The sequence below is a fragment of the Oryctolagus cuniculus genome, chromosome 2 (assembly GCF_964237555.1).
Source record: "Oryctolagus cuniculus chromosome 2, mOryCun1.1, whole genome shotgun sequence".
Taxonomy (NCBI): Eukaryota; Metazoa; Chordata; class Mammalia; order Lagomorpha; family Leporidae; genus Oryctolagus; species Oryctolagus cuniculus.
Genome location: NC_091433.1, coordinates 33,914,261 through 33,934,135, shown reverse-complemented (window position 1 = coordinate 33,934,135; position 19,875 = coordinate 33,914,261). Strand labels below are relative to the sequence as shown.

Sequence of the window (19,875 nt, the reverse complement as noted above, 5' to 3'; positions counted from 1 at the left end):
CAGTGCCGGCCCCTATACAGGATGCTGGCACCGCAGGTGCTGGCTGTTAGAATTTTTAAAACCATCCCCAGATGTTAATTTCAAACTCAAGCACTTCTATCTACATAACACTTTCACTTCAGTGATATTTTCCTATTCAATTTGTCATCTCATTTTTCCTTCTTTCTTTATTCTAGAAGCTCTCCAAGGCCCAAGTTTCCCATGAAGCTTTCCTACATGAAATCATGCCTAACATTAATTGAAGTTTTCTAGATGTCAGATGCTATCTACATCCTTTACACATACGAATTCATGCTCTTGAGAGTCCAGCGAACACAGTGTTATTATTGCCTTCTGGCAATGAGGAGCTGAAGCACACAGAGATTTGGTAACTTGTCAAAGATTACAAAGCTTTGGGACTTGTACCCAGGAAATCTCTGTAACACTGCTTCTCAACATTCATGAATTTTGCCTTTTCCACTCTGAATTACTTTTTTTTTTTTTTTTTTTTTTTTGGACAGGCAGAGTGGATAGTAAGAGAGACAGAGAAAGGTCTTCCTTTTGCCGTTGGTTCACCCTCCAGTGGCCACCACGGCTGGCGCGCTGCGGCCAGCGCACTGCGCTGATCCGATGGCAGGAGCCAGGTGCTTCTCCTGGTCTCCCATGGGGTGCAGGGCCCAAGCACTTGGGCCATCCTCCACTGCCTTCCCGGGCCACAGCAGAGAGCTGGCCTGGAAGAGGGGCAACCGGGACAGAATCCGGCTCCCCGACCGGGACTAGAACCCAGTGTGCCAGTGCCGCAAGGTGGAGGATTAGCCTAGTGAGCCGCGGCGCCAGCCCCACTCTGAATTACTTTTAAACAAAACTTCTTTCCTCCATCATAAAATTTGGGCAAGTTAGACCTATACATATATTTAGGCTCTTTTTCTTTTATTTTCTAAAGAGCTTGTATTTTCTTTCTTTTAATATTTATTCATATATCTTTATTTACTTGAAAGGCAGAGAGACAGAGACAAAGATCATCCATCTACCTTTTCACTCCCCAAATGCCCACAACAGCCAAGGAATCCAAAAGTGTCTCCCACACAAGTAGCAGGGACCCAAGCCATCACCTGGTGTCTTCCACAATTCACATCAACTGGACGCGAAGCTCAGACTTGAAACTAGGCACTCTAACATGGGATGTGGGCATCCCAACCAGCGTCTGAAACACTGCACCATCGGTCCACCCCTTAGGTTCTTCTTTACTCACGTATTCAATTGTTTATATGTTTTAAATGCTCGGTACTATCCCATAGCTGAAAGGCTATGACTTCTATTATTTAGTAGAAGCATACCATCTATAATAATTGTTATGGTACTAGCTGGAAAGAGTATTTTTTCTCTAAAAACTAAGACAATTGAGAAGTGATGTGAGTCCATGCAAAATAACAACAGTGAGGAGAGAAGGGAAATACTGGAACAACAGGAAATTACTTAAGGAAGATAGGTGTTTTCACAGTATGGTCATAAATTCTCAAAACCTTGAGGACAAGAAAAAAAACTCGTGTCACCTCTCACACACACACTGACTTCTTTTGCTTATATCTACATGCATATCCCACTCCAGGTGAGACTACACCAAAAATCGTTGTGAGCTAAGCAGGGAATCAGTCAGGGATGAGGAGCTAAAAACTGCCAACTCCTATGCCGTGTGCACTGCCCAAATCCCATCACCTTCTGTGCCAATTCAACATGGCTGCAGACTCAGCACACCCACTCCTCATCATGCAGCTAAGCCTTACCAGATGCCATGACTCTTCCCTGGAGATCAATCACCATGTAAGCTGCAGTCTCACCCCAAACCCTGCCTCCTTTGAATCTTCAATCAGGCCTTGTCCTGAGCACTGTCTCTGCACCATAAAAAGGACCACCCCAGGCTGAAGGGGGGCAGTGGCCCACATTCATGTCTGAGTATGTACTATCCCTTTGCCTTTCAAGTCCTGTTTTTCTTCTTACCTCTATGTCTCCTATTGTAATCGTGCACACAGGAAGACAACAATCTGGACTAAACCTAGCTCAGAGTCTTTCTGAGCCCAGCTGGGGCTCTCAATTCCCATAACATAATTCAGTGGACCTATTCCCCACAAGAAATCCTTACAAATAACAAAAATATGCCTTACTTTTAAAGTTAAATAGCAATGATTTTCCAACCTCCAAAGTTACCATATTAAAAAAAAAAAAAAAAAGTTGACACAGCTGTTAAGACCCTGGCATGCATTTCGGTGTGCCTGGGTTCCATTCTATCTCCACTTCCAATGCAGGTTTCTGCTAATGTGCATCCTAGAAGGCAACCTAGAAGGTGATAGTTCAAGACCATGGGTCCCTGCTACCCACCTGAAAGACCCAGACTGAGTTATAGGCATCTGGCTTTGGACTGCCCCAACCAAGGCTGTTGCCAGCATTTGGGGAATGAACCAACAGATGGGAGAAATCTCTTCATCTGTCTGTCTCTCTGCCTTTCAAAAAAAATGAAAATAAAGGTCCGATGCTGTGATGTAGTAAGTAGGTTCTGCCTCTGCCTGCAGCACCAACATCCCATATGGGTGCCAGTTCGTATCCCAGCTGCTCTTCTTCCAATCCAGCTTTCTGCTTATGGCCTGGGAAGGCAGTGAAAGATGACCCAAGCGCTTGGGCCTCCTCACCCGCATGGGAGACCCAGAAGACTCTCCTGGCTCCTGGCTTCAGATCAGCTCAGCTCAGGTAGTTGCAGCAATTTGGGGAGTGAACCAGTAGACAGAAGATTTTTCTGTCTCTCCTACTCTCTGTAACTCTACCTCTCAAATAAATAAACTATTTTTTTAAATGAAAATAAATAATTTTTGAAAAGATATTATTTCAGATTGAATTTCTGTACACAAGGCAGTTTAAGTTACCTAGGAATTCCATCCTCACAAGAATATGCACACAACTCAATACGTTCAATTTTCTCTGGAGCCAAAGAACTCATGATTATTGGCACAGAAACAAAACGCTGATAATGTTCCAACATTCTTGTTATTTTTTCTTTGCTTACACCATGAATATTACGCCTGAAAATTTCAGAGAAGAAAAAGGTAGAAAGAATATTAATTAAGCTTTTAAAAAATCAAAACACACAACATCCAGAACAATGATATATAAGAATACCAAAGCTAGTTCAGTATGACACAAAATATACTATTGATTCTAACTTTCATTTTAGCCAAGATTTTTTAGACTGCCACTTTTTTAATCATTCTACATAATCTTTTCCAAACACTCTTTATCAACTCAAATACAACTACCAGGACTGAGTTAACTTTAAAAAAGCTATTCTCAAGCTTTCCAAAAAAATCTAAGAACATGACAATCATTTCAAAGCTTTAATTAACTGTTAAGTAGTAAAACAAAACAAACAAAAAAAATACCAATGTATAGGCTTCCATATATGCCAGTATGGCAAACTAGATGTCGCAAAGGGCCCTCTTATTACAATAAAACTAGGTCCCAAGAATTAAACTAAACATAGGTTTTACTACATTTTAAGTTCAAACAAAGAAAAAACTTCCTAGTATTTGAAGTCTCTACATGTCCAATTATGAAGTCTGTTATTTGTGTTTTTGCTCATGGTGCTAAGTTCTTTGTAAGTTTTTACTTATGAGGTCATATTTGGTTAAACTTAAATAAAGGGTATCTGGAGGCCTTAAACAGAGGAGCTTTTATTTATACAGCTATGGGATTTGTTTTGCCAGGAGGCCAGATGATATGCTTTAGTCCTCCAGTGCCCTGTCTTAATGAAAATATCATTTGCAACTTGTCTTAAAGAATATATCTCACTTGTAACTCTCGTATCTTGGGTTGGATTCAAGGTTTCATGTCTAGATCTCACAGCTAATATTTGTGTTTGCCATTTAGACAAATCTGGCTTTCATATTTACCTACCTCAATCTTGCCTGGTTTCAGATCACAGAGAAGCAAAGAGATAGAAAATATGAAAGAGAGGTTAAGAGACATAGACACAGAGGACAGAGCAAAAAGTTCTAATATGCATCAAATCCAAGTCCCAGAAAGAGAAGAGAGTTCATGGGACAGAAGCAATTTAAAGAAAAATGCCAAGAATTTTCCAGAGCTGATGAAAGATTAATCCTCTCATTTCAGAAGCCCAACAAATCCAAACAAGATAAAAAAAAAAATAAGAAGAAATTCACAACTGGAAACACAGTACTGAAACTGTCATTCACCAAAGACAAAGAGATGATATTAAAAGCAACTAGAAATAAAAAAAAAAAAAAATTAACTAGTCATCTAGAAAGGAAGCAACAATTAGAATGACAGCTGACTTCACAACAACAATAGAAGTCAGAAGAGAGTTAAAAGTTATTTTCAATAAAAGAAAATAACTGTCAACCAAGAATATATAAATACAGCAAAATATCTTAAAAGAATGAAGGCAATACAAGGATTTTAAGGTTAAAAAAGAGAGAGTGTGACTCTCCCCAAGCAGGCCTTCATTATAAAGAAAATTTTAAAAGATGAGTATTAGGCAGAAGGAAATTCCCAGATGAAAGGCCTAGATGAAGGAGAAAATGAAGCACAAAGCAGTAACTACATGGAGAAGGAAAAACAAACACTGTCTTTACATTCTGGACAATGAAGCACAGAGTCAGATAGTTATATGAATAACCAAAATATCAAAAAGAAGTAACTTTACCTATTAAAAACCAAGATGGGTAGAGGATTTTGTTTTTAAACCCCAGCCATAGTGGTTACAAGAGATACAACTAAATATAAGTATATTCAAAGGTTGAAAGTAAAAGTAAGAAAACGAAATAACACTCAAATACTAACTACAAGAAAGCTGGTATAGTTCTACTACTATTAGACAAATTAGACTGTAAAACAAAATTTACCCTTAAAGATAAAAGAAAATCACTGGAAAATCATCAAATAAAAGGTTCAATTAGAGTGATATAAAATCTTAAGCTTGCATGTACTTCAACAAATACACTCAGAATATATAAAGCAAACATGGGCAGAACCGTAAAGAGAAACTGACATGGTCAACATAATACAGGTTCCCGTTCTCTCACAATGGGAGATTTCACCATTTCTCTCTCAAATAGTAATACATCAGGCAGAATAAAAAAATTAGGAAAGCAGATGTGAAAGGAAAAGTGAGCAACAGAACTAAAGGTTTGATTTAATGGATACATTCATATGCTATAATCAGCATACATATCTACACAGCAAACATGGGACATTTATAAAAAGTTGACAATAAACCAGGGCATAAAATCTTTAAAAATATTAAGAATTTAGTATCACACAAATCACACAATCTGACCTGTTGCAGTTAATCTGAATATCAATTTGTGAAAAAGATAAACACTCATCTGTTCAAGAAATTTAAAAGCAGTTATAAATAACCACCCAAGACTTAAAGAATAAAACTAACCAAATATAAACTAGAGAATAACTAATAATAAAACAAATAACATATATTAACATTCTGAGAGCAGCTAAAGTAGTAATAGGGAAATTTATGCCATCAAATTCTCATTGTAGAAAATGTTCTAAACTCTCATGTAAAGAAGTTTAAAAAAAAAGAATAAAAAAAGCAGATTTTTTAAAAAGTAAAGAAGATAGAATAAAGAGAAGCAGAAGAGAATTAAACATAAAACAAACTTACATTAAAGAAGATCAACTAAGCCAAGAGTTATTTGAAAAGGTCAATTTCTAAAACTGATTGCTGGTGATAATTTTAAAAATTTCTTAACAAGGAAGATTATGTGAACAGATTAGGATTGACAATAGGAACTTTTAACTCAACAGGGATGTAAAAATAGAGAACTATAATTGTTTTAATAAAGTCTTCAAAAAAAAATTGAGAACTACAGTACGAGGAGGAAATTGCAACTGAATCTTCTCATAAAACAAACATCAACTCCAGACAGCTTTACAAGTAAGTTTTATCAAACATTCAAACTAAGATAAATTCAGAAAAGAGAAAAAAAACTTGCCAATTAATTTTTTGAATTAGAACCATGATACCAAAGCAAGGCAAGGCAGGTCAAGGAAGGAAAAACTAAAGGTCAATTTCACTCATTCTCACAGGTGCAAAAATCCTAAACAGAAACCAAATCCAGCAATGTCATAAAAGGTTAATAAAAAATTAAGTACTTATATATGTCACAATATGGGTGCTCAAAAACATTATGCTAAGTGAAAGATGACAGACATGAAAGGCCACAAATGATTCCATTTATATGCAATGATCAGAATAGGAAACTCCACAGGGACAGAAAACAGATAAATGATTGCCAAATGGGGGTGGGAGATAGGGAACTAGAAGTAAGTGCTAGCAGGTATGGAATTTCTTTTTGAACAGATGCAAATGTTCTGATTAGACAGTGGTAATGGTCACACAACATCATGAATAATACTTAAAATGGTTTTTTTAATATTGAAATGAGTTAAAATTACCAAGAAAAACAGCCCAGCCAAAATTGTTAGGGCTATGTCTCAGAGAATACAAAACAGAGCAATAACATTGCATTGTCCATACCCTGAGTCAAACAACCAATAAAGGAAAAAGCAGGGGAGGGGAATGAAATACCACTGTACTACCACTGACCGGTATTCTAAGTCACTTTGCAGCTACAATAACTTACCTGTCCCAACTGCACATGATTCCAGTGTGCCAAATCTGAAAGTCTGTTCTAGCTTCAGATATTAACACATTATTAAAAGGTAATAAAGTACTGACTTTATAAGATAACTGGAATTATTTGTTAGAAATAAAACTTTATAAATTCCTCATAAACAACGAAAAATTTATTACCAGTTTTAAAATGTCAAGCTTAATATCTAAATCAATTTTGCTTTATTCATCATTTGTGAGGAGAAAAAAGTCTAGTTGGACTTTCTATTGTTTTACCTTGCAAGTTCTTTTGGCTTGAACTTCCACCATGTGTCTGGTTCCCGGAAAAGGACCTTATATTTATGTTTTTGAGACTACAAAAATGACAAAAACATTTAAAAATAATTACTTCCATATAATTAGATTGTTTTCAAAATCAGATTAAAAGCGAAAAGAATCTCAAAGATCATCTAATCTTCATGATGTGTGAAAGTGACAAAATACACAATCCTTTGTACCCAGCAATTAACTTTCAGAAATTTACATACTGATAAATACTTATATAAGAGTGCAGAGATAAACATATGAACAAAAATACCCAGTTCACCTTATTTGTAATAGCAAAAGAATACAAACAGCTCAGGGATTATTAATACAGAACTGGCTAAATAAATTAACATACAACCATAAAATAAAAGTATTACACAATAATTCTGTAAATTCTACATGTGTTAATGAGAAAAGGTCTACAAGATAAATTGTTAAAAAAGTAAAGCAAAGAATTTTCACTTGGAGGTGGGCAACTGGCCTAGCTGTTAAGATGCCATTAGGGACATCCACATACTAATTGGAGTGCCTTGATTTGGTTCCTGGCTCCACTTCCAATTCCAGATCCCTATTGACACATACCCTAGGAGGCACCAGATGATGGCTCAAGGGGTTGAGTCCTTGCTACTCACAAGGGAGACCTGGATTGAGCTCTCGGCCTCAAGGATCACTGTAGGTATCTGAGAACTGAACCAGTGGATGGGAGATCCGTCTGACTCTCCTCAGTCTCTACCTCTCTGTCTCTCTGCCTCTCAGATCAATAAAGTAAATAAAAAGAATTTTCACTTGAGCGAAAAGGATTATTCACACATTTGGAGATGCATAGAAAACTTCCTGTGGTGTAGCAGGTTAAGCATCCGCTTGCAACGCCGGCATACCATACGGACACCAGTTCAAGAACCAGCTGTTCCACTTCCAATCCAGCTCCCTGTTAATGTGCTTGGGAAAGCAGCAAAAGATGGCCCAAGTCCTCAGGCCCCTGCACCCACATGGGAGACTCAAAAGAAGCTCTGAGCTCCTGGCCCATACTTGGCCACTGCAGTCACTTGGGGAATAACCAGCAGATGGATCGATCTCTCTCCTCCCAGTCCCTCATCTCTCCTCTTCCCTCTGTAACTCTGCCTTTCAAATAAATATATATATTTTTTAAAAGGGGGCCAGTACTGTGGCATAGTGGGTAAAGCTGCCGCCTGCAGTGCCTGCATACTATATGGGTGCTGGTTTGAGATCCAGCTGCTCCACTTCTGATCCAGCTCTCTGCTATGGCCTGGGAAAGCAATAGAAGATGGCCCAAGACCATGGGCCCCTGCACCTGCGTGGGAGACCTGGAAGAAGCTCCTGGCTCCTGGCTTCAGATCGGCACAGCTCCGGCCATTGCAGCCAACTGGGGAGTGAACCATTGGATGAAAGACCTCTCTCTCTCTCTCTCTCTCTCCTTTCTGACTTTTAAATAAATAGATAAATCTTTAAAAAAAAAAATTTTCTGGAAAGATCCTCAGAAATACTATTAAAAGCCTCTACATTCACTCTTACAGTTTGGATATTTAACACACACAGGCGTTAAGTTTTGTAATTTTAAAAATGTTTCGGGGAGGGCGCTGTAGCGCAGCAGGTTAAAGCCCTGGCCTGAAGCGCCGGCATCCCATATGAGTGCCAGTTCTAGTCCTGGCTGCTCCTCTTCCAGTCCAGCTCGCTGCTGCAGCCTTGGGAAAGCAGTGGAAGATGGCCCAAGTCCTTGGGCCCCTGCACCCACGTGGGAGACCTGGAAGCGTCTCCTGGCTCCTGGCTTCCAGTCGGCACAGCTCCAGCCATTGCGGCCATCTGGAGAGCGAACCAGCGGATGGAAGACCTCTCTCTCTGTCTCTACCTCTCTCTGTAACTGTCTTTCAAATAAAATAAAAAATACTAAAAAAAAATAACAAAAAAATGTTTCAAACAACAGCTCATATTTTTAGAAGCTCTACAATGGAACAGTCAAATCTTACCCTTGTGCACTGGCTTCATCCCCTCTCTTCAGAATAACTGAGCTTAGGAATTCTCCCCCCTCTGAGGCATCATTACAATTTCATTCCCTCCTGAATCAACCCCACCAACAGACGTACACCCATCCAGTTATTTCTCTTATCTCACTCCTCATTACACTTCCCCTGCCAGTCATATCTGTCTTTCCCCTGTTCCCTTGTGAAGAAAATGTCTCAAAATTACTACATTCTATCTCCAATTCCTCTCCTAGCTTCTCTTAAATACACTCCATTTTACTCCTCCATCAAAATTGAGTATAAAAACCAAGGCTTGGAATGGGCGTTTGGCACCGTGGTTAAGATACTGCTTAAAAAACCTGCATCTTTTACTGAGTGCCTGTATTCAGATCCCAGCTCTGCTCCCATTCCCGTTTCTTGCTAATGTGCACCCTGGGAGGCAGCAGGTGGCCAGCCAAGCACTTAGGTCCCTGCCACTCACGTACAAGACCTAAAGTGAGTTCTAGGCTCCTGGCCTGGGGCTGACAGAGCCCCGACTGCTGTGGGCATTAGGGAGTAAACCAGTCAATGGAAGATCTCTGTGTCTGTGGACCTTTGAAATAAATGAAAATGATGAAAAGGAAATTATTCTCTATCTTCTCTCACTTGACCTTCAAAAACAGCATAACTCCCTCTTCTATTTTCTTCATTACTTACTCTCACTACCATATGGAGTATTCTCAATCTTTTGTGCTAGTCCTCTCTCTGGAGCACACACAGAGCACTTCAGATTAGCCCTTGGTCCACCACTCTTTGTCTACAACTCACTTCCTTGGTAATGTCACTCCTTCCCTTGTCTTTAAATATCATATGAGGGTACTTCAAAAACTTCACACACACACACACAAAATACACGTTGTTCAAAAATGAGGGGCCAGGGCTAGTGCTATGGCATAGCAGGTAAAGCTGCCACCTGCAATGCTGGTACCCCATATGGGCACCAGGTTGAATCCCAGCTGCTCCACTTCCAATCTGGCTGTCTGCTATGGCCTGGAAAAGCAGTAGAAGATGCCCCAAGTTCTTGGACCCCTATACCCACGTGGGAGACCCAGAAGAAGCTCCAGGCCTCTGGTTTTGGTTTGGTGGAGCTCTGGCTGTTGCAGCCATCTCTTTCTTTCTCTCTCTCTCTCTCTCTCTCTCTCTTTGCTTCTGCCTCTCTGTAACTCTGCCTTTCAAATAAATAAATAAATCTTAAAAAAAAAAAAAAAAAAAAAAAGGAGGGGCCAGCGCTGTGACAGAGATTGGGCTAAGCCTCTGCATCCCATATGGGAGCGGGTTCTAGTCCCAGCTGCTCCTCTTCCAATCCAGATCTCTGCTATAATCTGGGAAAGCAGCAATAGATAGCCCAAGTGCTTGGGCCCCTACTAGCTCCTGAGTTTGGATCAGCCTCGCTCTGACTATTGTGGCTATTTGGGGAGTGAGCCAGTGCATGGAAAGACCTTTCTCTCTATCCTTCTATATGTAACTCTACCTTTCAAATAAATAAAATCTTAAAAATATAAGCATCAGATTTCAATTTTTTGTACCCAAATACTTATCTTTTAATGCCATTTCTCCATGAACCCTCTAAAGAACCTCTGTATATTAATAACTCTCAAATCTATGCCAGTAGCCTTGAACTTGTTCTTGAACTCCAAACTTATAAGTGCAACTACTTAACAAATTTAACACATTCAAACCTAAATTTCTGAATCCCAATACACCATATCCACCCCAAAACTATTATATGTGATTCCCTATCTCTCTCAGCTAATGATAACCTCAAATCACACAGGCCAAAACCCAACTTTGATGTGGCACTTAACTCTTTCCCATTCAAATCAAGCTAACAAGAAATCCAGTAGGCTTGCCTTCCAAAAGACGTCTAGAATCTCATCACTACTCACTAGCTTCACTGCTACCATGTTAATCTGAGCCACATTATCTATTATACTAATTCTGTTACAGGGGCCGGCACCGTGGCATAGTGGGTAAAGCCACCGCCTGCAGTGCCAGCATCCCATATGGGCACTGGATTGAGTCCTGGCTGCTCTATTTCCAATCCAACTCTCTTCTATGACCTGGGAAAGCAGTAGAAAATGGTCCAAGTCCTTGGGGTTCCTGAACCCACGTAGGAGACCTGCAAGAAGCTCCTGGCTCCTGCCTTTAGATCAGTAAAGCTCTGGCCATTGCAGCCATCTGGGGAGTGAACAAGTGGATGGAAGACCTCTCTCTCTCTCTGCCTCTGCCTCTCTGTAACTGTATCTTCCAAATAAATAAATAAATATATTTTTTTGACAGGCAGGGTTAGACAGTGAGAGAGACAGAGAGAAAATCTTCCTTTCTGTTGGTTCACCCCCAAAATGGCTGCTATGGCCGGCGCAGCACAGCGCGCTGATCCGAAGCACAGCGCGCTGATCCGAAGCCAGGAGCCAGGTGCTTCTCCTGGTCTCCCATGAGGGTGCAGGGCCCAAGCACTAGGGCGATCCTCCACTGCCTTCCCAGGCCACAGCAGAGCGCTGGACTGGAAGAGGAGCAGCCGGGAGAGAAGCCGGCGCTCCAACCGGGACTAGAACCCGGGGTGCCAGTACTGCAGGAGGAGGATTAGCCTAGTGAGCCACAGCACCAGCCAATAAAAGTTTTTTAAAAAAATTTTGCTATAGTTCTCCAATTGGTCTCCCTGCTTCTAGTCTTGTCCCCAAGTCTGTTCTCAACACTGTACTACAGAAATCTTATTAATTCTCAAATGACGTTACCGTGCTCAAAATCCTGTTAGAGGTCCCCCTCAAATTCACACTCATATACTGAAACCCCAATATCCAAAGTGATGGTATGTGAAGATAGGGCCTTTCAGCAGTTAACTAAGACGAAATGAGGTCATAAAAGTGGGGCCCTGATACAACAGGATTAGAACCTTTTAAAGCAAAAATACCAGAGTTTTCACGTCCTCGCTTGTGTTCATACACTTGTGCTTTTTTCTCACAGCAAGAAGGTGGCCATCTGTAAGCTGAAAAGAGAGCCCTCACGAGAAACCAGCACTGCGCAACATGATCTGGGACTTCTAGCCACCAGAAATGTGAGCAAAGTGATTTCTGTTGTTGAAGCCACTCAGTACTTTGTTATGATAGACACATTAGCAGAGAGCTGAACAGGAAGTGGAACAGCAAGGACTCAAACCAGCGACAGAATACGGGCATCATAGGCAGCAGATTAACCCACTGCCCCATAATGCTAGCCCCTCAAAACAACTTTAAATGCACACACACAAACACAAAAGAGAAAGAAGAGAATGTGAGTTTAGAGACCTTTTCAACTCTCATATGAAAAGGAAAATCTTAATAATATACTATTTGGAATTTGGCTGACACATCAAATTGTATGACAGCCCAGAAGGGAAGCAATGTTTATTTGTAAAATTCATCCTTCTTATAAAATTTACTTAATTTATTTGAAGAATGGAGAGAGAAAGAGACAGACAATGCTTCTATCCACTGGTTTCCTCCCAAATTCCCACAACCAGGACTGGACCAAGATGCATATCTGGGGAGCCATGATCACAATCCAGGTCTCCCATGTGGGTGCATGACCCCAGTTAACTGAGCTACCACTGCTATCTCCCAAGGTCTACAATTAGCAGGAAGCTGAAGTCAGGAACCAGAGATAAGTATCGAATCCATGCACTCAGTGTAGGATGGAGGCATCCAAATTGCTAGGCTCACTCTCTCTATACATGTGTGCATGTATATATATATATATATACACACATATACACACACACACACACTTTTTTTTTATTTGTTTAATGCAAAGTAATAACTTTTGGCTGCTGTCACAAAGAATTCTTGACTGCTCCCCTATTTATCCCCAATTCACTACTTAGCTATTTTGCAAGTAAGTCAGGGTAGTAACAGACTATTACTCTGATAATCTTGCTACTAAAAGAAATTAAAAGAAATCCTTTGTTCAACAGTAACTGCTTCTCCATTTCCATATGTTTAGACCTTTATAGTTCTGAGTTGGGAAGAGCAACCAATCAATACTAGAAAAACAGGAGCCAGCATTGTGGTGTAGTGGGTTAAAGCTCCAGCATCCCATATAGGCAGCAGTTTGAGTCCCAACTACTCCACTTCCAATCCAGCTCCCTGAAATTGTGCCTGGAAAAGCAGTGGAGGATGGCCCAAGTCCTTAGGCCCCTGTGCCCATGTGGAAGATCCAGAAGAAGCTCCTGGCTTCAGATCAGCTGAGCTCAAGCCACTGAGGCCATTTGGGGAGTGAACAAGCGAAAGGAAAACCTCTCTCTCTCTGTCTCTAACTCTCTCTGTAACTCTTTCAAATTAATAAAATAAATCTTAAAAAAAAAAAAACTAGAAAAATAGCTTTATATTTTGAAGTATTAGGTAATAAAAAAAAGGAAGGAAAAATATTATCAAAGACTGAAGGCTAAATTAAAGTAAAAAACACAGGAATGTGAGACTTTCTTTATCTTCTACATAGGAAAATAAATACTGAAGAACCTTCTAAGATGATAGCAGAAAGCAAAGGAAGAACTACAGAGAAGTTACATAAAGGCAAGGGGGACAGCGTGCCCCTACAGTGAATAGATTAGCCCAGAAATTACGAACTCCCAAGGCCAGAAATTAAACCAAATGTCAGTTCCCAATGCAGTAAAATTAAACCTTCCTCTACTTCCTCTACTGCCCCTGCACAGAAGGAAAATCTCTTTTGCTTTCAAAAGACACAATTTTCTTCACCAATGTAAAGACTCAATCTACTAAGCAGCACAAATACACTGGGTATAGCCAAGGAGGTAAACATGGTATTGATATGTTAAGAACAAAAAAAGGAAATACAAACTACAGTCACTAAAGAAGCATAAACTGTGTTTCCATGTACCAGACATGTACTAATAATGAAGAACAAGCAAAAAAATAGTCTATATTCAAAAAAGTCCCATTTACCCACTTACTCAAATATATATAATTGCTATATGTCAACTACAGGGTTATACCTTGAAGATTCAATGATAAATAAAACGGTAGTCCAAAGCTCAAGAATATATAAATGACTTAAAATCAAATTCAATCCATTGGCCTGTTACAAAACTACTTCAAAAAGTTAATTGGAAATGAAATTAACAGATAAGTTTTAATGCAAAAAAATGTTTTTGAAATCCATATATAGCTTTTTCTTAACACATAAAATCTTTACACACAATATTCTTAACACCCAAGATTCCTTCATTTATGCACATACACATACCCAAGGGGGATTCAAAAGGCCATGAGGAAGCGATATTTGGCTCAGTGGTGAGTACACCACTTGAGGCACCCTCATCCCACACTGGAGTCCGTGGGTCTGAGGCCCAGCTCTGGCTCCTGACTCCAGCTTCCTGTTAATTCAGGAATGCTGTTCATTGGGAAGCAGCAAGTGATGGCTCAAAGAATTGGGTCCCTGCCATCCACATAGAAGACCCAGATTGAGTTCTCAGTTTCTGATTGCAGCTGGCCCAGCCCCAGTCATTACAGGCATTTGGAGAGTGAACTAGCCAATGGGAGATCTGTCTGTCTCTCTGTCTCTCTCTGTGTATCTCTGTCTCTCAAAAATTTATATTTTTTAAGATGTTCACAGAAAGTCTGCATTTTTTATTTCAGAGAAAAAAAGAGAGCTCCCCCAACAGATGCCTACAACCACTAGAGTTGTTGGGGAGCCAAAGCCAGCAGATAGGAACCGGATACAGGTCCCCATGTGGGTGGCAGGCACTTAAATACTTGAGCCATCATCACTGCCTCCCAGGGTTTGCATTAGCAGGAAGCTAGAGTCAGGAGTTGGAGCTGGGAATTGAACTCAGGAAGCAGGTGTCTCAATCATTAGGCTAAACTGCTTCCCACGCTCTCTTTTAATTTTGTTTTGCCACACACATCTTAAAGTCCATATATATATATATATATATACACACACACACATATACACACACACACATATATATGACATAAGATCATAATTTTATAAAATTTCATAAAAGATACCAAGAAACAAAAACAATCTCAGAAACCTCATTTGTATTGTACTGAGATTCTTAAGTACTTAAAACCCACCTGTATAATAAACACTCCCCAACAATTCCAAACCTACTGTTACAAACCTAGGAAAATTTATGGTACAAACCATAGCAACATATGGCTTCATTTCCCATGCCTGTAGATTTGTATTATCTATTATTACAGGAGATACTTTCTTTTCAAATGCTTCTTTTGCTGAAAAATACAACAAAAATATTACTTATAATAATATTAAGTATTACCTTCATTTTTTAAAAAATCTGATACTGCTTTCACAATTTGAACACTGTGGGCATGTGATAATTTTACTTAGTATATAAAAACACAGGTAAATGTTGAATAGTAAGTACGAAATTTATATAGTAATCAGAGAAAATTATATCATGCTAAAAGCAACATGTTTTCCTGAACTGGATTCTGAAACACAAAAGGACCTAACTGGAAATAATAAAGTACAAGGGCTGGCGCTGTGGCACAGCAGGTTGAAGCCCTGGCCTGGAGCACAGCATCCCATATGGGTGCCAGTTCTAGTCCCAGCTGCTCTTCTTCCAATCCAGCTCTCTGTTATGGCCCGGAAAAGCAGTAGAAGATGGCCCAAGTCCTTGGGCACCTGAACCCACATGGGAGACCCAGAAGAAGCTCCTGGTTCCTGGCTTCAGATTAGCACAGTTCTGGCCATTGCAGCCATCTGAGGAGTGAATCAGCAGATGGAAGACCTCTTTCTCTGTCTCTACCTCTCTCTGTAACTCTTTCAAATAAATAAATAAAAAATAAATTAAAAAAAAAAAAAAAGAAAGAAAGTACAGAGTTTAGTTCCTGGCTTTGGCCTGGCCCAGCCCCAGCCATTGGTGGACATCTGGGGAGTGAACCAGAGGATGGAAGATAGCTCTATCTCCCCACTCCCACCATCCCGTCTATTAGTCAGTCTTCCCATTAAAGAAATCTCAAAAAAAAAAAAAATCGATAGAAAATGTTCTCTATATTATATTAAGAAACCTCCACTAAAAAAAAAAAAAACACTATGCAAATGTCTTTTTAAAATATTTATTGCAGGAGCCAGCATTGTGGCATAGCTGGCAAAGCCACCACCTTTGACACCAGCATCTCATATGGGCACCAGTTTGTGTTCCAGCTGTTCCACTTCTGATCCATCTCCCTGCTAATGGCCTGGGAAAAACAGCGGAAAGTTTGGGGCCTTGCCACCCACATGAGAGACTTAGAAGATGCTCCTGGCTTCCACCTGGCCCAGCCCTGGCCATTGAGACCATTCAGGGAGTGAACCAGCAAATGAATAATCTCTCTCTCTCTTTCTCTATCTCTCCCTGCCTCTGTAACCTTTTCAAATAAATAAGTAATTCTTTGAGTAAATACATAAATAAATAAATATCTACTTATTTGAAAGGCAGAGACAGAGAGGGAGAGACATAGACAGAAAGAGACCTCCCATCTGCTGGTTCACTCCCTAAATGGCTGCAACAGCCAGTGCTGGGCCAGTCTGAAGGCAGGAGCCCAGAACTCCATCAAGGTCTCCTACATAGGTACAGGGGCTCAAGCACTTGGGCCATCCTCCACTGCTTCCCCAGCTACATTAGCAGGGAGCTGGAATGGAAGCAGAGCAGCAACTGTTGTGGCCATAGATTTTTTTTTTAAGATTTATTTATTTAGTTGAAAGAGTTACACAGAGAGATAAGGAGAGACAGAGGCAGAGAGAGAGAGAGAGAGAGAGAGAGAGAGAGAGAGAGAGGTCTTCCATCCGCTGGTTCACTCCCCAGTTGACCGCAATGCCCGGAGCTGTGCCAATCTGAAGCCAGAAGCCAGGAGCTTCTTGTGGGTCTCCCATGTAGGCGCAGGGACCCAAGGACTTGGGCCATCTTCCACTGCTTTCCCAGGCCATAGCAGAGAGCTGGATCAGAAGTGGAGCAGCCGGGACTACAACCGGTGCCCATATGCACTGGCCCCATGGGCATGGATAAAAAGCGTGTTCATATGGGATGGTGACATCGAAGGCCATGGCTTAACCCACCTGATCACAATGTCAGCTCCTACACAAATCATTTAACATTTAATGATAAAGTCATCTTTGGTGAACAGACGTTATACTAATATGTAAACTACAGTTTCACCTAAGAATTTCCTGCAAATTCAGTTTGAAGAGAACCACTGTTACTCTCACACTATCCTCTATAAAAATTAAACCAACCTAGGTAACATCAGTAGTTAACAACACAAATTCCACTTTAGAAAACAGACCAGAACATACCAGTAAGCTCCTGGAGCTACTCTGAGATCCAAGTAGAAAATCAGATTTACTTCTGACAAGATTCTCACTCATTCAATAAAACTTAAACAAGTTATGCAATGTTGTAAGTATCTACAAAAAAACCTCTTTTACTTCCCAAAACATCCCTATGAGGTAAGATTATCTTGTTTACCTCTTATTATGTAACATAAGAATTAGTGTTAAGTATGGTTTTAATTTCTATGTATTTATAGGTATAGGAATAAAGTTAATTACATATCTTTTTAAAGTTGTACGTCTCTCAAACACTAACATTCAGCGAAATTTTTTTTCTAATTTTTATTTAAGAAAGAGAGCATGTGTGTCGAGAGAGACAAAGTTCCCATCACTCACTCCCTAAAGGCTCTCCAACAGCCTGGGATTGTCCAAAGCCAGAGCCAGGAGCCAGGAACACAATTCAGGTCTCCCACATTGGGTGGCAAGAACCCAATCACTCAAGTCACCATTGTTGCCTTCCTGGATCTGCACTGGCAGGAGGCTTGGAGTCAGGAGCCAGAGCTGGGAAGCAAACCCAGTTAATCTAATGTGGGACATGGGCATCTCAGCCACTTGGCTAAACACCTGCTCTGAATTTTTTGCTCTAAATTTCTCTTAATATTACCCAGAATCAGGCTCTATTCTTACCACGATTTTGGTTCCATTCATGTGCTTCTCCTAAGTACTTTACATCAAACTGGTACTGTCCATTTATGTAAAAATAATCATCAGTACTAAGAATGACTCCATTTGGATTATCTTCTTGCAAAGTCCTGTAAATGATAAATGAAATTGCTTTCATTAATTTTTCTAATTTTTATACTCATAATTCAAAAAAAATTTTTTAAGCACTGTCATTTAAAAGAGAGAATATTGTGATAGTCATATAAATTATATTAAAAATCCTCTAAGCAGGAGTTTAACTCCCAAAAAAGACAACCTAAGGCAGGCCTATCTTGCTTTATTTTTCTTTTAATTTAATGTATTTGACAGGTAGAGTTATAGACAGTGAGAGAGAGAGACAGAGAGAAAGGTCTTCCTTTTCCATTGGTTCAACCCCAATGGCCACTGCGGCTGGCATACCGTGCTGATCCGAAGCCAGGAGCCAGGTGCTTCTCCTGGTCTCCCATGCAGGTGCAGGGCCCAAGCACTTGGGCCATCCTCCACTGCACTCCCGGGCCTCAGCAGAGAGCTGGACTGGAAGAGGAGCAACCGGGACAGAATCCGGCGCCCTGACTGGGACTAGAACCCGGTGTGCCAGTGCCGCAAGGCGGAGGATTAGCCTATTGAGCCGCAACGCCGGCCAAGTATGGTTTTAATTTCATATGTATTTATAGGTATAAGAATAAAGTTAATTACATATACACATTTTTTTTAAAGTTGTATGTCTCTCAAAACACATTCAGTGAATTTTTTTCTAATTTTTATTTAAGAAAGAGAGCATATATTTAAATAATTAAAATAATAAATAATTAAAATTTACAAACTGAAGATAGTTTTGTGGTTTGTTTTTTGTTTTTCATTTTTCTCTTTGACATTTCTCTTTCCTGTTTCTGGAATTTACCTTCTACAGAAGTGGAATACACACAAACTCAGCAAAAAAAAAAATCCAGATACTGCATTGCCCTCAATCTTAACCATTTATAAAATATTACCACTTACTCTTTTCCTCCTAATATACGTATAAACATATCTAAAGGTAAAATTCATCTTTTGAATTTATCTATTAGCACCTATCAAGTCCCAAGCACCGTTTTAAGCACTGAATATACATCTGCAATCAAAAATTTTGCCCTCAAGGAGCTAACATTCTAGAGAAAGTTCACCTGACCCTGATGCATTTAATGATGTATTTAACCTCTTTTGAGCTTTTGCTCCTCTGACACTTCCTCTTCTCAGCTATCAGTTGAGACCCTTTTCAGCTATGACCCAACTTCTTTCCCTTCACTGCTTTGTGATCAATGAAACTATTTTTTAGATATCCATTCATGACCTTTTTTCCACAAATAATATATATATATATATTTAAGTTTATTTATTTATTTGAAAGGCAGAGTTACAAAGAGAGAAGGATAGACAGAGAGCGAGAGAGATCTTCCATCTACTGATTCACTCCCCAAACGGCTGCAAATGGCCAGGGCCAGCCCAGGCAAAAACCAGGAGCCCAGAACTCTATGTGGGTCTCCCACGTGGGTGTAGGGGTTCAAGGACTTAGGTCATCTTCTACTGCATTCCCAGGGGTATTAGCAGAGAGCTGGATCCCAAGTATAGCAGCCAGGACTCCAACAGCACCCATATGGGATGCTGGCATCACAGGCGGCTACTTAACCCACAACACCACAACACTAGCCCCAAAAATCACACATTTCTAAAACTTACTTAATAACACACCATAATCTCAAATTTCCAGCTACCAGTAGAATTCATGTATTTAAGACTTTCCAGGGCCGGCATGATGGTGTAGCAGTTAAAGCTGCTACCTGCAATGTAGGTATCTCATATGGGTGCTGGTTCAAGACCCAGCTGCCTCACTTCCAATCCAGCTCCTGCTAATGTGCCTGGGAAAGCAGCAGAGGATGCCCCAAGTGCTTGGGCCCC

The 19,875-nt window shown here is 40.1% G+C and overlaps 1 protein-coding gene across 3 annotated transcripts in view; it reads right to left on the bottom strand.

Annotated features, from left to right (window-relative positions):
* N4BP2 (NEDD4 binding protein 2) overlaps positions 1 to 19,875 on the bottom strand; it is a 116,063-nt gene that overhangs the window by 57,179 nt on the left and 39,009 nt on the right. For all 3 annotated transcript variants that reach the window (XR_011386210.1, XR_011386209.1, XM_070068125.1), the window contains exons 6-9: positions 17,926 to 18,050; positions 15,109 to 15,197; positions 6,917 to 6,993; positions 2,895 to 3,050 (exon numbers count right to left, since the gene is read on the bottom strand). Coding sequence is in view for 1 of the 3 variants with exons in the window: in XM_070068125.1 (XP_069924226.1) it covers positions 2,895 to 3,050; positions 6,917 to 6,993; positions 15,109 to 15,197; positions 17,926 to 18,050 (447 nt within the window). In the remaining 2 variants the exon portion in view is untranslated. The remainder of the gene's footprint in view (positions 1 to 2,894; positions 3,051 to 6,916; positions 6,994 to 15,108; positions 15,198 to 17,925; positions 18,051 to 19,875) is intronic.